At 42.5% G+C, this 19,553-nt stretch overlaps 1 protein-coding gene across 1 annotated transcript in view; it reads right to left on the reverse strand.

Annotated features, from left to right (window-relative positions):
• Positions 1-19,553, reverse strand: part of cfap61 (cilia and flagella associated protein 61) — a gene marked incomplete at both ends in the record, with an annotated part of 44,847 nt that overhangs the window by 3,547 nt on the left and 21,747 nt on the right. Inside the window, 7 exons of the mRNA XM_080491068.1 lie at positions 2,668-2,873; positions 3,112-3,194; positions 4,803-5,130; positions 6,377-6,669; positions 10,136-10,313; positions 10,570-10,738; positions 12,250-12,342. Of these exons, the coding sequence (XP_080347194.1) occupies positions 2,668-2,873; positions 3,112-3,194; positions 4,803-5,130; positions 6,377-6,669; positions 10,136-10,313; positions 10,570-10,738; positions 12,250-12,342 (1,350 nt within the window). The remainder of the gene's footprint in view (positions 1-2,667; positions 2,874-3,111; positions 3,195-4,802; positions 5,131-6,376; positions 6,670-10,135; positions 10,314-10,569; positions 10,739-12,249; positions 12,343-19,553) is intronic.

A 19,553-nucleotide genomic window follows, 5' to 3' on the forward strand; every position in this document is an offset into this window, starting at 1 on the left:
ACATCCTACTTATTTTCAAACCGGGTCTCCAAAACTAAAACAGCAGCTTCTACAAAGATGGACGTGCACAATGAATTATTCTGAAAAATTACAGAAAGAACAGCAAAATGGCAAAAAAAAAAGGGAGAAAGAAACAGAGCTCCAGTAAACAAACTAAAACCAGACATTGTGTGCTTCACAAAACTGATCGTTTCCTGCAGTCGGCTGAAAGCCTGAAGTCGTTTGTTCTGGTTTCCCTCCTGCATTAATGATGCATGAGACTGAATGAAAAATTAAAGAAAACTGTTGCTTCTTACTCTGTTATTATCGATACCAGAGATTTTTCTTCTCTTTTCCGGAGTAGGTACCTACTATATTAGGTGCCTGAGTGCAGCTTGGGAATGTTTGAAAATGACAGAATTCAGATTCTTGCACTTCTTGAACACTGGGGAGCTGATAACAGTGAGCAAACAACCCCCAAGTACAGGAAAACACGCAGAGAAAAGAAAAATACAACAAACAATGAATATAATTTTGGCTTACAACATTTCCGAAGTTTCAAATATCAACCCATCCAACTTCTGTAGAGCTTCTGCTGAGTTTTGATGGAGTCGGAGCCTTTTCAAAAAGTTAGAATGACTCTGCTAACACCACTCGTCCTCGTGTCTCCCTGTTGCTGACAGATGGCGTCACTTAGAGATTTCTCCGAGCACAGGTTGGTGCATTATCAGACCTGATACTGGTTCTGGTATCGGTATTGGTCCGGCCCACTTGAGGTGAAATTGCGCTGTATGTGTCCTCTGAAGTAGAATGACTTTGAAGCCACTGATCGATGCAGAGGAGGCATTTTTTTGAATAATTTCAAATTCTAAGGTATTTTTAATTAAACTCGGTTGATCCTAATCTCCAAAACGCACAGTGTGGGTTAGATACAGTAATTTCACAATGTACCTCAGCGACTGTTTGAAGGAGTTCATTGAAACAGTGTTTGGAGCGATGGATCCGTTCCAGCTCCTCTCACACCCTCAAGTCGGATAATGTGGCAACAGAAGATTTAATGGACGGACCGATTTTGGACATGACGACAGAAAATTAACGACAGTGTGCGAGGCGTCTCCCGACATACACTAAATAAACTGCCGCAGCTCCCCTTCTTTCAGCTCATTGTTTCACCGTTTAGCTTCGACTCTGGAGTTGCATCGTTCTCACGGCGCCATTTTCAGCTGCGGCAGGCACCTGTTCTGCATTAAAAGGCTCTAAAAAACCCACTGTACACCATCTGCTGACACAGTCTGACACACACAGAGAATGTGGCAGCTGCACATCTTTACATTTCACTCGGGATGTGGTGGGGACCAAACAAGGAACAAAAAAAAAAAAAAAAAAAAAAGAGTACAGGCTTTAATGCTCGGAGGAAAACCAGGACTCAATGCATCAACTCAAGACCTGATGGCACTTCGCGGCCAATAAGGGCAGCAAGCTTGTCTCTGTACATACTCCAATTGAAGGTCTGAGCATACAAACATCTTGCAGACTGGTGACTATATTTTTTAAACACAAAGGAGACGAGCTTCCATGTTCACTGCGTGGCTGGACCACGTGAGGAAGCCCATGTATAATTAGAGATTTATTCAGTACACCATAAAACTAGAGAAGAGAAAATACCAGAGTCCTGCCTTAGTACTGACGAACGCTGAAGGTTATTGCCTTTATTTGTCCTTCTTTAAGCTGATATGGTACATTAAACTGAATGTCACTCACAATATTCACTCAGTTCTTTCAAACAGCTTCTATAGAAATGAGGCCCGGTGTCTCTTTGAGTCCTGTGTTTAGTTGTTATATTCCATTGACAGTTGTAGGGGTTTTCCTTTCACCCATTCATCTTCTGGAGGATCAACACCAGGGGTATCAAACATAAGGGCCGTGGGCCAAAACCAGCCTGCAACAGGCTTCAATCCGGCCAACCCATCAAAGAAATTGAAAAAAATTTAAATTAAACATTAATGTTTTAAAAACAAATTTCTTAAGAGTGGCGAACACAACACAAGACCTGAGCTGAGCTATCGCCATGAACGCTAGCTACCTTGTTGCTAGCAAACTAGCATTAGCCTCAACGCAAAGACTCTTATCCTGCCTAGTTACTGATCTCCCTACGTGAATATTTGGATCTGCTCCAGGGAACATGGTGCCTGTCGACCTGTGGCCAATCCACATTTATACGTGTGTAACTGCATTGTTGTTAGTATGTATACCACATAAAATGTAAGGAAAAGTGCTTCAACAGCAATGTGTCATATTCACTGACTGAGACCCGGTTTCATGTTTCGTTTACGTGGCAACGCTGACGAAAATGTTGTTCTCGTGTTGGGCCACTAGTGGCTGCTGTTGTTTGTTTTTGTAATGAAACTACGCACAGATGAGATCAATACGTTATAAACCTTAACAATGGTAGAAGACGGACGTTCTAATGGACAGACAACCAAGTTGAATTGTTATGACAGTGACTGTCAAAATAAAACTACCTAGTCCAGGAGAATATGTACTGGGAGTCATGACACTCTGGAGGAAACGTTGATCTTATTGTGATCTACTGAAATGTAGCTAATGAGATAGCTGTGGTATCGACTCACAGATAAACTATAAATATATTGACACTGCATCACATGTAGAGCACGCCCGTTGCCTGACCTGTACAGATCCTGGATTTGGCCTTGCTGGTAGCACCTCAGCAGCTGGCCCAGCAGCACTTGGTGTTTCCCGTACAGACTCAGGTAATTGGAGACGGGGATGGGCTTCAGGGAGAAGCAGGTGAGCGTCTCCACCATCTCGTGCACATCAAGATGCAAACAGAAGTAATTCCCCGTTTCGACCTGTCCAGTCACGATTCCTTTGTCCTGTTTGGACGTGTGAAGTCATGAGGAAAGTTACTTCAGTTCTAATTCAAAGTTTCACGCATCACAAACAGACTGAGATACACATGTTTTGGAAATAAACAAATGTCTCTGCTTTAAAAGGAGAAAAAGAACGTATTAGTGTTTGTTGTGCTTGATGTTGTATGTGAAGGTACCAGAAATAAACAGAACAGCTTGTGGCAGTGAATGAATTCAACAGAGGAAATAGATGAAAACGTACTTGTTTTACAGGAAGTCCAGTCAGGTTGGTCTCAGCTGGTTTTGTAACATGTAGGTAGTTAAATCCGCCGGGAAGCTTACCGCCTAGGAAAAATAAAGTCAAAATACGCGACACAAGTTAGTCATCTTGTTTGGTGATGTGGTGAACTAGATAATTAGCACAAGATTTCTCTGATCCTGATGTGGGAATGTTTTTCTTTGCCTTAACTGTTAACTGTTTAAAGGGCTGAGGAATGAGTAATTAAAGTGAGTCAACTCCCTAACAAATCAATGTTAGGAACAACTGCTATAATCGACATGGACAAGTGAGCGAGCTCTGCTGTATACCGAGTACGGACAAAACACTGCGGATGCACCGATACCATTACTAGTATCGGGCCCGACACTGCAGTAGAAAACTGGAGCTGTTGGAGGTGGTTCACAGTAACGCATAGCCTTTGTGTATCATCTACATATGGAGTACAAATTAGGCTTGGTGACATTTAATAAAGTACTCTTATTGGTACTCAGTATCGGCAAGTAGCTAAAAGTCAGTACTCGTACTTGTACTCATCCTTAAAGAAGTAGTATTGGTGCATCCCCGGACAACACATATACTGGTGTAAATAACTTGACGGTGTATTTCCAATGCAGACATGAAAGAGGAATTATAATTGTAAAATGATGCTGGGATGCATTTGAAACGCCTGACAGGTCTGTTGTAATTCAGCAAGTTGATCATGAAGGCCCTTTGTGAGTCAACAAACTTCAAAAGCAGCCCCGTTTCAGTACTGAAAGCAGTTGTGTCTCCACACTGTGCCACCGCAGAAACAACATAATGCCTCCAAAACCGTGAGCATCTGCCCACACCGTCAAAACAGAACCCAGGCAATGAACTCAGATAACAACCGGTGATGTGAATCTCTGTTCTCCCTGTGCATTGAAATCCTCCTGAAAAGTTCACATGTGTTTCATCTCAGCGAGAAGGGCGAAGCCGAGTGCCTGTTGTGTTTACGTAACCCGCCGAGTGGCCTTGGGTGATCGGTGAATGCGCCGCGGCACAATGCTCATTGTTACGCCCCGCCGTGGTTCGAGTGTCCGCCACAATAACATCGGTGGGCGGGCGGGTGGGTGTGTGAGTGTGTTTCACAACAGCCTGATGAAAATGTCTCGACCGTGTAAATTCTCTCAGATAAAAGCAGACGGAAAAAAACATGAACATCAGGCGGAAGGACACAGAAGAAGAGCAATGGTGGACATTGTGAAAATGTATGTAACCCATCGAATGTCGTCTCTCTGTGAAGGAATTCTGTCTTTTAACTGAACCAGTTTTATTTGGTCCAAGGAATGTGGTCGAGTTCCAGTTTTCACTAGACTAGATTCATCAGAACATTTCCAATCAAATATTCTGTATAATCATTACATGGATGGATGGATGGATGGATGAATGGATGAATGGATGAATGGATGAATGGATGGATGGATGGATGGATGAACAGATGAACGGATGGATGAATGGATGGATGGATGGATGGATGGATGGATGGATGGATGGATGGATGGATGGATGGATGGATGGATTGGTCCTAGTATGTGTATGTAGTTACAGTTAATTGGGATGGATGAGTCAAATCCGGAGGAATAATCTTCTCATAATCTCATCATCAATAAAGCAATACTTGACTTAAACCACAGTCTGCGTCACAGTCGCACCTTGGATCTTGGCCTGTTTGTAGCGCGGTACCAGACGATCCATTTCAGGCGTCAGCTTGACCTGGGGCTCCAGCGTTGGATCGAAGAGGGGCAGCAAAGACGCCGCCAGCTCCTGACCCACTTCCTTGGAGTTAAAGTTGGCATGTGACCACTCATCCGAGTAGTAGCGTAGAGAAAATCTGGTGATGGGCCCGGCACCGTAAATGGCAGAATCGTTGGTATGGAAAGTGGAGTCGATAACCAGCCTGGCGTCGAAGACCAGGAAAGAATTGTTGATGCTCTTGAAGATGTCATAGTCAACGCCTCTGTTGGAGAGGTTGATAAAAACCTGAAAAAGGAAAATGTTTGCTTCAATGTTTCTTCGATCATCCAACATATTCCTGTTTGCCCTCCTTGATCCTGTTTATACGTCCTAACAAAGAGTAAAAGTACTGACCATATTTGTTAAGTATGAGCTGCAGGCAGGCAAAAAATTCTTCGACATAAATCCTGGGAGCAAAAATAAATAACACCTATTGGGCTCCTTTGAAATAAAAGTTATATTCCTAATAGATTAAAAATATATTCGTTTTCATCATGTACAACCTGTGCCACACCCAAAGAAACATTTAACGTAGGGACGCCTAGATTGGATCAGTGGATATGGACCGTTATTAGCCATTTTGATTGGTAAATTTAGTTTATCATACTTTGTATTTTAGTCAAACTGTTTTACTTTTAGGCGGGATTCATGTATAGAATTTTAATTTCTTGTCACAATTAAGGTGAAGTTGTATATACCACTTTAAGTGGATCAGAGATTCCAAATGTTCTTTTTTTTATGAGAAACTGTGATTTTCTTTTTTCTTTTGTTGCGACTTAATAAAGTTGGATCAGGTTTATACATCATTCTGAGAAGAACTTTGATTCTAGGGGTGAATTTTACAGTGATTCTAGCAAAGCAAAGCTTCTTCCTAAGAACTTTTCGCTTTAGACAACTTAGTTACTAATATAATATTCTATAAGTATATTTGCAATATAGCAATCGCAACTTAAGTACTGGATCAGGAAAGTATTGGCCGATACCTTTAAATGTTCTTATGCTACTCTTTCACTGGTCCGGCGCACTCGAGAGGAAACGGGGCTGAATGTGGAACATGAACTAAAATGTGTTTGACACTCCTGGAATAAATCCTCCGATCATGAAGAAATTGAAGATTACACAATAATCATATATTTCGCTTTTTTTGGTCAATAACATTGAGAGTATCACTCAGGCCTTACAAATGGTTGGAACATATTTCTTCCCTGAAAACAAAGCCAGGCTTTTTTTTTTCTTCTCTCACACAATGTAAAAACACAGTGAGTAACAGAAATGTCCAGGCGAGATGATCATGTTGTGTCTAAAACAATGGGAATACCAGAACTGGGAAAAACACCAAGTATCATTCTGTGCCTCCAGGAGGGAAATTAACATAAAACCAATGGAAAGAAAATTGTAAATCCATTCCCTCTCCTCCAGACACCTTGGCGAGTAACACGCCATTGTTTTGGAAAAATTAAATCATCAGTACAAATGTGAAACTTCCACTCACTCCGCACTGCAGATGGAGCGGCTCAGCGTCGGTGGTGAATGACACCGACGTGAGGGGGTCCGAGGTTCTACCGTCGTTCAACCGAGCCAACACGCAGTCGGCGTGGACGTGGACGCCGGCGCTCTCCAGGCCCGCCGCCACGGCCTTCTCCACCGCCGAGTCCGTGAAGCAGGAGGCGGCGGGCTCAGGAGGCGGGAGGACGAGGTGGATCCGAGACCCACCGACGCCGAGATCCAGCAAAGTCTCGACAGCGGTGTAGACGTCGACGCCGTGTCCGTACACAATGGCCTTTTCTGGAGAGAGGCAAAAAGACGAAGAGTTGAGAAACAATCGCAGAGAGGAAATTAGTTGGAAAAAAATAAATGAAAAATGTATTTGTTCTTTTTTTATTTGTTCATTTTAATAGCCGAGTATTTGGTTCAAAACATCAGTTTTCAAGAACTACAAATCAAATTCGCATTTTGGTAAAAATGCATGGTTGTTCTCAAGCATAATTACAAAACGAGAACGAGCACCCGGTAGAGCGCATACCTTCGCCAACGCCACCATGTCCCCATGGAAACCAATTGATTACAAGGTTATTTGATCCATCACACCACTCCTTCCATCATTTGTCATGGAATGAATCGCTTCATGTTATCACTGTGAGACACTGATGTACACACATTTTGCAATTTCCACGTGAGCCCCCCTCTTGACCTTTGACCCCCGAACGGCTAAACAGGGTGATGACATCCCTGCATCATGTGGCACATCATGAATAGACAGTCTGGCTTCATTTGACTGAGGAGATATCAAATGATTTTCTTGTTCGCAATCCAAAAAGGAAAGGTACACCTTGGACAGGTCTCCAGTCCATCACAGGGCAAACACAGGAAGACAGCAGTGGTTAGTGCTCTGACCTCACAGTGAGAAAGTCATGGGTTCAAATACCACCTGGGGGTTGGTGTCGCAGTTATTACCTTTTTCCAACAATATATCTTGTCAGGATAACGTGATGCTTGTGTTATTTTTAACATTGCATTTTAACACCAACACCAGTGTAATGTCAATGTGACACGCAGTCGCATTGAATACTAACAATAATGGGTGTTAAGTCAACAAAAATGGGTGTCACTCCGTCAACACGTAAGGAAATGTTACTTTAACACCAGCTAGTGTGGACACATACCGTCACATGAACAATATTGGTGTTAAATTAACGCGGGTATTTTCACTGTGTATTTATGCGTTTGTCAGAAACATACACTGCAATGTAATTCAAACGTTTAGAGCAGTTTTAGATAAAAAAAAAAAATTCCACAAAGGAATGATGATAACAGCAGAAACAAATGGCGGCTGCATGTAAGCAAGTGTCGCACAGCAGGGGTTTTTCTTTCCAAATTATAATAATTCAACACAAGAGAGAAACCTTCAATTTGGAGAAACTGAGTGGTGACCATGAAGCGTTGATTTCCTAGACAAACTGTAAAACAACAAAAACAGCAAGAAAACAGCCAGAGTCTGCAAGGATACACTATATTCATGCAGCAGAGGCCTGGTGTGAATAAACAATAAGTTTGTCTGCTGCGGCTTTCCAAAAAGCCTTGGAAGTCCTCCCTTCATTCTTTACTCCAAACATGAAGACGGAAGACAATAATCTGAGTGTGTTGACAAGAATATCAAAAAGAAACTTTTGGATGTTTGCTCTTCAGGTCACAGAAATTTGACGGGCTATACAAGCATCTGTATAGTGGGAGAGTGAATTTAAAGGTCCCATATTATGCAGTTTTCCAACAATTTCACATCAGTGTCGGTCCAACAACATTGTATTCAAAGTGTATTTCCCCAAACCCAGCGACGAGCCATCATGGCATCAAAACGTGTGGATTAATCTTTTTTTTTATGAAACCGTAGTCTTTTCTACACTGACAGGTTAAGTTTGAATAAAACAAACTGAGGAATTTTTCCAGGATGAAGATGATGGGAAATTGTTGAGTGTACTTCACTCACAAGAAAACACATCCATCCATTCAAACAGACACCAGTGGAGACAATAGAGATGCAAAGTGCTCCCACAGCAGGTCGGTCGTCCAATCGTGAGATTGGTTCAATCCCTTTATCTTACAGTTTAGTGTGTCAACGTGTCCTTGGGAAAGATGCTGATCCTCAAAATACCTCTCGTGGAGGTTGAGCATAATACAGGACTGGTAGCGGTTTAAGATCTCTGTCCGTGGTGCTGAACAAGAGGAACCTCAAATTGAAGTCAGTCTCTTGGTCAGAAATATGGATTCCATTGATCTTTTTAAGCTCCAGCCTATTGCACACTACACCCTCTGTCCTCGGAGCCTACACCCACCTTAAGTCAGTTGTACTGTTGAGAATTACTATTGTAACAACAGATCATCAGTGTGGTATAAGAGTCAGGGGTGTCAAACATAAGGGCCGTGATCCAGAACCGGCCCGCAAAAGGCTCCAGTCCGGCCAAACCGCCAAGCAAATGCTAAACATCTCAAAGAAAACATTTATTTTTAAAAGACATTTCTTAAGGAATAGGGTTTCAGAATTATTCAGTTTCCTGATGTTTTATCTATTTATCCATGCAGTTTTTCTTCCTATGTGTTGTACTTGCTGCAAATATTTTATTTGCTTGATTTGCTTTTATACTCTATTGAGCGGTGGCAACTCCTAATGCCAACACAGGACGTTTATCTGCTTATTTATTCATTTTCTGACCATATCTTTAGCCAAGTCAGTTTAGCAAGGTGCTGGAGGTGGTGCCAACGGACAATGGGTGAAGACATGCTGGACAGGTCAGCAAACAATGAGACAAACAACTTCTCACATTCACAGAACACCTGATTACTCCCAGGTATGCACAAGGGGAACATGAATTAAATGATTATATATTCATACTAAACACAAGTTGTAATCAAAACATGCAAAAGAAAGGACAAACGCTGTATTCATGAATAACTGGGAAGCATGAAAGTTCCAACCTTTAAATATTATGTATATTATATAAAATGAACATTATTCTTTTTTAATATTTGAGGCGTAAACACAAAACTTTTCTGACACAAAATTGCAAAAATAATGCATTTTCACTTGATACTTTATCACATAAATGGGGCCTTTGTAACTCCATGAAGGGCTAACTAGTATTCAGAGAGAAAATGTTGTTGGGTTTGATGGGGTTTCTTTTACCCCAGGTTTTTGATCCCCAAAAAATATTCTTGACTACTGAGGCAGAAGCGATATGGCCGCACTCTACTATCATTAACACCTGAATTTACATACACTTTCCTTTTCCTTGTGTTGCCGCTATTAATATATGGAAATAAACATGGTATCTGCAGAGGTCTGCCACTGCAATTTGCATGTATTAATGGCTTTCCTTTATGACTTGGATCAGCTAATTAGTATGTAGGCAAGCTGCAGTCTCGATCAGCGCACAATTCCTTCAGAGAGCAGATTAATTTCGCTTAATGACACTGTGTATTTTGCCCGGCTCTGAAAAGCCTGGCACTTAGAAAGTGATATGATAATGGAAAATGGATGGAAGAGGCCGACCTGATTCACAGAGATGAAAGATTTCTCTGCAGCTCATTAGCTACTAATTATACTGGGGCACTTCAGTGATGATGGGCTGAGTAATGAAATACTACTAAAGATTAATTTTAGGAACGTGTGTGTGTGTGTGTGTGTGTGTGTGTGTGTGTGTGTGTGTGTGTGTGTGTGTGTGTGTGTGTGTGTGTGTGTGCGCGCGCTTTCACTCACCCTCCAGCTCCACAAAGTTGGCAGCCAGCCAGCGGCGAGCAGCCATGCAGTCGTGGAGGTCGTTGAGGGTGAAGAGGTTGGAGGGCACGGGCCCCGTGTATCTGCGACGGGTCGACGCCGGGGGCAGCTGGCTGTTTGTGATTGGTTGGCTCAGATCCGCATCGGTGGGACAAGGTGCCTACAGCAGACACACCACACACGTACAGATCAACGATACATATATACACACAGTATATATATATATATATATATATATATATATATATATATAGTGATCTTCAGCTATTAAACTACCAAGTCCCCGGAGAATATGACTGGGAGTCATGACACTGAGACGCAAGCTGAGATATTGGCATGAAATGGAGCTACCTCGATGCTCATGATTATTGTAACTGTGTGTTGGATCAGACAGGAAATCCCTGAATGCGTCTCACCCTGTATTGAAGGCCTGTGCAGAGGATGAGGTGGTCGTATGGCACCTTCTCACCGCCTGACACCAGGACGTACTTTGACTCTCTGTTGATGGCCTCAACCTTCCCAGTCAGCACACGGGCGTAATAACGGACGGGCATCAGCGCACAGTCTCTGCTGCTGTAGGCGTGACTGTGACCAAGGAAGACATGGATGAGCTGTGACAACCAATAACGAGATCATTTTGACCATTGAGATGTAATAAAGCCAATTATGTGATGAAATATTGAAAATGTTTTACAATCATCTACAACCTGCGGCTCGAGAGCCACATGGAGCGACATTTTGCCCTTCTGTTGTGGCTCAATGACGCTTTTGGAAAAACAATCCATCAATAAAGGTTTAGCTGAGGTTTATTATATTTACACACCAAAGTAATTTTCAAAAGAACGCTTAAATCTTGGTTAAAAAAGTAAAACAGAGGAATAAAATGGCTAAAACCACAAAAATTGGGGGGGAAATAAATAAATAAAACAGCTTTAAAAGAAAACCTGAAACGACTAGGATTTTTAAAAGAAAAAAAAAATGACAATAAAAAAAGAAAAAACATGCAAAGTGGTTCTTTGACCCCCCCTGTAGTAGTTCCCTGTACCTTTCACTAAACTGTACCTGAATCAAAATTCAATCTTGTTTTTATTGTCAAAAGGGCTTTTACCTCTTGGCTGAAATAGTTTTTTAATAAAGGCACAACTAAATGGCTAAAACCAAAAGAAAATGGGGAGAAATCTTCTAAAACAGCCTTTAAAAAAAACAACCAACTAATATAACTAAGATTACAAGAAAAGCTTAATAATGGGAAAAAACACACAACTGCTTAGAAAAGAGTTGAAACTGTCAAAACAGCTAAAATATTACAACATGAGATCCAATTCTGTTCGAGTATCAAAACAATATATGAACCTTGAGAAGCTGTTTTCACCTCACTTTAAAGGGGTTGTATTATTCAGCTTTTCAACACTTTCACATGGTCTCGTTGGTCCAAAAATATTTTAGTCAAAGTTTATTGCCTCAAATCCAGATTTTCCTTCATTTCCATCCATTTGAATATTGGCTCATAGGAGCTGCATTCAGAATCTGCTGTGTCTGTGTGAGCTGGACTGGCTCCGCCCACACATGCCCATCTTGGGAAGAGGAAGAAGTACTTCCTCTCGCGGTGCCATGTGCCAGAGCAGAGCAGTGGGAGGAGTCAAAGGGAGGGCCCACCGTGATTGGGATTGGCTAAACCTCCGATGACACTATATAGCAGGGGTGTCTATCTCAGGTCCTGGAGGGCCGCAGCCCTGCATGTTTTCCATTTCTCTCTGCTTCAACACAGTGAGCGGCTCGTTATCAGGCTTTCTGTTGAACTCGGTGATGAACCATCATGATATCAAGGTGTGTTGAAGAAGGGAGACGTGGAAAACATGCAGGGCTCGAGTTTGACGCCACAAAAAACAAATCACAGAAATGTCTCTTCTGGTCATAAAGGTAGCAGAGCCCTGATATGCATGTGGTTAAACAGCCTCCCAGAAAGATTTAAACTCAGACAATCAGGCCTGCCTGGCGTCTTTAAGCCTACCTTCAATGCTGGGTCCATGTAAAATGCCACAACATGATTTTTTTTTTTTCCATTTCCATGCCTAATACTATTTCCATTGGTTCACCTTGTGGACAGAAATCCAACGTCCTCGTGGCTGCAGTCGCCGGGGAAACCGTGAGTTGAGATGAGGGTCAGGCTGTTGAACCTCAGGTGAGGGCTGCGAGAGAACAAACAGCAGAGCAACAAAAAAAAAATAAAAAAAATAACACGAGTGGTTTTTCCTCATAATGCAGCCAACACGTACAGTTCACAGTGTAGGAGGAATGTTTTCTGCAGAGAAGGACTTTCATTTCTGCAGCAAGTATTTTCTTTATCCACAGACGTGTAAAAGTATTTAGACACGCCGAGCCCGTGTCAGCCGTGTGAGGATGAAAAAAAAAGAAGATACAACCTCTGCTTGATGTACCAGACACACACACACACACACACACACACACACACACACACACACACACACACACACACACACACACACACACACACACACACACACACACACACACACACACACACACACACACACACACACACACACACACACACACACACACACACAGATATTTAGCTTTTGCACTCTTTAGATATCAGTGATTGCAAAGAGCATTCTGATTGAGAGTAATAGACGCTCGGATAAGAAATTCTGAGATCCCTCGTGAGATCAAGGACTGGAGACATGAAGATTTCTGATTGTACACGTCTGAATCAAACTACGAGCAAATTTCTGCATACTTGCAGGACAGGTTTGATGTTTTCGGGGAGGAAAGAATAATGGAAAATGTTAAGGGTCAGAAAAACTGTAACGGTGTTCAACCAGTGTCCAACATTACCCACACCAACCAAGGTTCATACGAACGACGCAAAAATGGTCAAATGACGTGTTTGCGTGTTCAACTGAAACGCCATTGTCAAACATGTGTTCCTTTACTAGTTCTATAAAAAGGAGTGACGTTACCACACGAGTTACAGTAAATCAAAAGCACCGTTTGCTTTTCCCTCTGTGGCGTTGCCTGTTTTGTTGATCTTCGCTTTTGGTTGTAATCTACAGCCAGGAGGCCACAAGGTCGGAGATTTAAGTGTTCACAGCTGGTCCACTGGAGCAGAAGAAGAGGCTTTCACCTGAGCCCCTTGGCTTTCCTTCTGCGCACAACCATGTGTACAGTACGAGAGGATAAGCAACTCGCTGCAATGGTGTCGAAAGAAACTAGAACGAACCCAATATGTGCACATAGAATAGATTTGCCAAGAGTTTGGCCTGATTACTGTTCTGAAACTACATTTATTTCCAGACATTTAGTTCTTTTCAGAGACCTTCTTGGTAGAATGTCACGTAAAAATGGAACCGTGAAATATGCAGTTGCCCAAATGTCTGAAACCTCTTTTTGTATTTTCAAAATGAAAATCTGCAACTATTTCATCATAAATGACCAGTTTACATTTTCAGTCGAGCGCCAAGGATGTTAGATTCGCCTGCCGTCTACCATTTACCCTGACATGTAGCGTTCACTGGGGCACTCGCCAAAATATGTCTGGACATACACAATATTACAACTTCAAGGTGCTGAAACATATATATATTTTTTTTTTTTTTCAGGTAGAAATTCTCTATTCCGTTCAATTATACAAATGTATCTTGCAAAGTGGCCTAAATCACAGATATATCACCATTTCTTGTTGGGGGGGGGCGGATAAAATAAAGAGAAAACTAGGAATGGGAGATGATTTAATAACGCAAACTCGTTAACTATTATAAAAACGTTGCTGAAATACCACGTATCTCAATAAATAGCACAACGGGTTATTTCCTATATTGTAGTATTTTCTTCTATTTACTGTTGTTAGTTTAGAAGAAAACAGAAATGACCAAATATGGTCACGAGCCTTAGAACTGGATTCCTGTTATGGAAATCTAGTTTTTGTCGCATAAAGAATGATGTGTAATTTTGCAGTGTGTGTTTCAAGGATGACCTGTGTCAGCACTTTTGGAACCTCTGTGCCACTTTTTGGAACCTTCAATCTCTGGAGAGCCAGGCAGCACGTGGATCTTTCTTAAAACAATTCTGCCTTTATAAAAGCGCTGTCCAACTTCATTGTTAGACAAACTCCTGGAGGCTGTACGGTGACATTGTCTCTTCTTGCAAGAATATTTTTATAAAATTGTCTTAAACTTTTAAAACGGTCTGATTCCTGTGTATTCTGTCTTCCTGAGGTTTTACTAGGAAATTTCGGGGCAATAACCCAACGAAAAGCTGGAGTGAATGATGATTGAAACCATAATCATTTTAACACAGGCACCTTTACATTCTCCTCCAATCCTGTGTGAGTGTAAAATGAAACATGATTTTCTATATTCGGGTGCGGTTTTATTGAAATTCAATGACCTGAAACCCGATGTCCTGAGGTGGGAGACACCATGTGACTGAATTAAAAGTATACGTGCCTAAAGCCTGGCACACACTACAGGATAATCTGGCCAATTGTAGTCCCGATCTCTCCTCCCGAGCATCTGGAAATTGTCGGATGTCTGCAGAAAAAAGATTGTGTCTGATATTGCTGCGGTGTGGGGAGTGTTAAGAGTGATTTTATCCGGTCCGATCCGCTCGGGAAGCAGAGATCGTAAATAATGAACGTGTTCAATATTTGCGAGGAAAAATCCTGTAGTGTGCGTTCTGCTCCGAGAGACTGGAGTAACGCCGTCTGCGCTTCAAACTAGAAGGCCTGAAGCCGAGCGGAGCTTCATGGTGCGTTCAAGTACACCTCAGTTGCAAGCATAAATCACACCAACAGTACTGTACAGGCGTATTGCACAAAAACGTCACAGGAAATCAAAATGTTTTCGGCAAAGTGCACCACATTCTTGTTGTACAGGCGCCCCCAGGTACCTCTGTTTCTCACTGTCATTCTTTCCTTTTGCAGAATTTGGTTTCTTTTAATCATTTTTACTTGTCCTCCATTCATAGGAGTCCAACCCAGCTGGTCGTCTCCATCCTCTCTGCAGCTCATTAGTAAAATCATGTGTTTACAAGTCTGTGTGACGATCTGTGAGTCTGTACCTTCTAATGCTTGTCTGCTCTTTGTTGTTGTCGTCATTTTTAAATAAGATTGTTTTTTTTGTTTTTTTAACTTTTGGTTGGTTTTGGGGCCAACCATGTCTTCTGAACTGTCTCTACTGTATTTTGATGTCTGGGCCATTAAATACTCACTTACTTTACAAAAAAAAATGAAAGCAATACAATAAAGCTTTACAAACAAATAAAAGCAATAAATTAAAGCAAGCAATGAGGATCCCTATTTTTAATCTTAAGTATATTTCCGAGTCTTTCCCATAACCACTGACCATCCCGTCCGCCCGGACCACATAGACCCTTTGGATTGCGATTCTTTTGCAATGAGTTCTCACAAGACTTCTTTTTCCACGTCCAGTCTCGAGATGAAAACTGGAATTACAGATGGGTGTTTTACACTTCGACAGCAGTGTGTTGAAAAGCGCCACGCGGTGATTCCACATGAGACAAAAACAGGAAACTTGACGTCCCTCTGTATCCACACACCCTCGGATGCTGAATCCACGTTGGAATCGGCGTCAGGTTCTCCAGCCCGTTAATGCAGCTGTGCTTCCTGAGCATGAAAAATCCTCAGCAGCCCTCCTACCTACTCCTGCCAATATGAGCCATCTCTTGTGATGCAAATGACCTCCTTTGTTGTGGCCTACAGGACATTACACGGCTGATAACGGCAGCCCTCGGCTCCTACGCTCGGTGAATAGCGGTGCGTGTTCCTCGCAGCATCCGGCCTTATCGCAGCGACACTCTGATCACCTCCTGCTCTCTTCTTATCTCGGCTTCCTGCTAAATTAACGCCCAGCGGCACACATTCGCAGCACCAGACACCAAAATGCTGGTAAACTGATTATAGCAGGACTGTTGTTGTGTACCACTGACTGTTTGCACCCCTGGAAAATACAGTGAGGAGATATTCTGTATGTGAACTAACAGTAAAATCTGATTGTATTGCAAGAGCTTATTAGATTTTAAGATACATGTGACAGACTTCTTTGACTTCTTACTGACTTTCCAATGTGCTTCTTTGATGGATTGATATGACAAGAAAAGTTCTCCAAAATGCACAGAGAAGCTCGCCACTGAAGATTTCTGCATGATTTGTTTCTACTTCTATAAACTGTCATAATGTGGAGATACATCAGTCACATCTCTATATTATTTGATGGATTCCAACAAGGTCCAGGTTACGACTACAGTCTGAGTTAAAAACATTCACAGTTTGGTTTTGTTAAAAAACAACCAGAGTCCGGGTTCATTAAAACGAATGTCTGTGTGCAGCCATTGTTAATGTTTATAGCGTATTGTTCTCTGCACACGTGTGTGTGTGGTTTCATTACAAAAACAAACAACTCGTGGCCCAACATGCATCGTTTTCAGCGTTTCTGCCATAAGTTAAATAAAAACGGTGTTTTCACTTGAAACATTGTGTGAACGTGGCTTTATTTGATATACAGCTACTGGACGACAGTGGCTTCATGTGAGTCAAGTAGTCTTACAAGGGATTTGTCACGGCATCACTCAGTTTAAACTTTCCCATGAAAATTTTAGCCCAAATTGAAATTTTCCCTCTGTTAAAGGAAAATGACATGTCGTGAGGAGAGACAGAGAGGCGGCAACTCCATTCCTCTCTCTGATCCGGCCATACTTAGGAGCAGCAACTGAAAAGGTTCTGTCACCTCTGAGCTTCTGTTTGGACCCAACCCCCGCCCCCCGCCAACAATAAGATTTTTATCTGATAAAAATGTATAGATTTAAAGATTATACTGTTGAAACGGGTGCTAATAAAACAGTGTTATTCATAATATCTTTGCTTTGTGTCATCACTGGTTTGATCCCTGATTATTTTGACATCAACATGGAATGATAATCATAACAACAACAATCAAACAATGGCCGCAGTCAAACTTTCCTGGTAATCTGTGCCAGTTGATGGATTAATGTCGCAGCACAGAAGCGTTAGGGCCCATTATTGGTGTCTGGATTTGCTCTGTTATCAGCCGGCGACAGACGGCCGTGGTGACCCTGCAGCCTGACCGCGGTGAGCAGAGGGCCGAGCCTCCGCAGAGCTCTTTATCTGTCTGACCCTCTCCCCACTCGGTAAATGGGGCTGGAGGGGGTGGAGGTTATGGTGGTGCTGCTGGGCTGGATTCAGTGAGCACAAGGAAATCAGTGTCAGGGTGGATGGGTGAGAGGGAGGGGTGGACATTTGGGCAGTGCTGATAAGCGGGGCCCCAGCAGGCCGAAACTGACCCATCTTTCACCCTGTGAATGCACGGCCGCCTCACCATGAGTTCAGCGGACACTAACTGCCTCATTAGTCAACTCATTAGTGACAGCAAACACAGATCGCTGCTGCAGATCCCTGACAGGGGAAATCGTGGAGTGGCTAATTAAAGGGGGCCAGAGCTCTGGCCCTGCTGCATGCCAGGCCTCAGACAGCTGCGTGCACCGCCATCATGCCAGCCTCGCCAGCTCCGTTCGATCTCTCACTCTCGCAAAATAACAACCCTGGTTGCCTGGCAGCTATCGCCCCGCTCTGAATCAGCAACCCCGCGCCTCTTATTATTCGCCGGAGCAGTTAATCTCACAAAGGCGAGGATGGAGGCGAACACATGAGATGTCCGCCCTGGAGTCAAGTGACATTTCCAGAGGCTGGATTCCTGGAGTAAAGCACGATAAAGAAAGGGAGAGGAGATTCGACGTCTGGCAGCTCTCGTCAGGTTCAGGATTACTCAAGACACGTCAGTCTGTGATAAACGTGAAAACTCTGAACAGCTGCCAGATGTATATTCCAGCAGTCTGAACCTGCGCCTCTATTCAATGGTGGAGATAACAACGGACTACGAAAGTGTGCGATTATGCGATGAATCAATACAATTAAACATCAGCACCAGATATGCAAGTTACTTACACCAATTGGCGTGATGCTTAACCAGGTAACCCTCGTGCAGTCGCTCGACCACTAGTTGGTGCTACAGAGCCATCAGAGTTTTGTTACACTGCGGTTAAGAAATGATCGTGGTTTGTTACCAATATCAACCAGAGAATGAAAACAACCACAAGCACATTTACTTTCAGCATTTGGATATTAACCTGCACCAACTGGCAGCGGCTGCTACTAGTGGTGCCCGGAGACAGAAGCATCCAGCTCGGCCTGAGAAGATAACTCAAGATTTCCACTGGTGTGAAGGCCAAGCTTTCTGGAAGTTAATGGAAGATATTGACTTTGAACAATAAATGCAAACCATTTTAATAAGAATTGTGTTTAGTTGCCAAAGACTTGGGCCCCGTTTCCACAACCACCTTTTCAAGTGAAAACTGAAAACTTTCGCTGCGTTCTGAGTGTGGAGAATGGAAGCCAGAGCCACTGAAAACGTAACTTTTTTATAAAAAAAAAAAGCTCAGACTCTCCATGGAAATGGGAAAAAATGCAACTTTTCTGAAATGCTGCTGCTGCACATGCACACCACATCTGTAGTGAATAGTTGTTCTGCACATGCTCAGTAGACGGACAATAACAATGTTTTCCTCCAGAGCGTCACGACTCCCAGTCCATCTTCTCCTGGGACTTGATAGTTTGATAGTTGACTGTCACCGTAACAACAGTCTAACTTGTCGTTTGTCCACTAGAATGTATTTGTTGATGTTTCGTGTATCGTTCTCTGCTGCATGCGTGTGTGGTTTTCAGAATTTCTGCCATTTCCGTGTAAACGGATGTTGTTTTCAAAATGTTGCTGCGTTAACGTGACACTTTTCTGAAACAAAAACACAAAAATGGCACGTTTTCACTTGAAGCCCTGTTGAGTAAACAGGAACTTACTGTCACTATTTCACGAAATTTGCAGAAGGAGGATCACCTGAACGATCCAGATTAACCCAGACACTGATCTGCTGGAAAACGCAGACAGTTGGAGCTTTTTTGAAAGGTTCCACTTCAGTCAGTTGCTTTTCAGCTCTAAAACTGTTTCCACCAACAACAACGACAAATGTCATTATAGTAATGTTACTGCTTCACTGCCCAAAAAAAAGTGGCATTATAGTACAATGCTATAGCATTACATATACTTAAATGTGTTGTTAAATGTGTCACGAATAACAAAATGTTATGAGTGCACTGTCTGTTTATGGGATTTTTTGAGAAAATATCTGCCGACTGACGCTTTTACACAAACTAAATGATGCACAGAAAACGAGAACCAAATGTTGACTTGATCCGACTTTCGGTGCAGATAATGAAGCTGCCCTGAGGCGGGTGCTGTGTGTTCTTGATGGGAAGTGGGAGATGATAAGGTACATACACAATGCACAG

Source organism: Lipophrys pholis, assembly GCF_963383615.2.
Source record: "Lipophrys pholis genome assembly, chromosome: 21".
NCBI lineage: Eukaryota > Metazoa > Chordata > Actinopteri > Blenniiformes > Blenniidae > Lipophrys > Lipophrys pholis.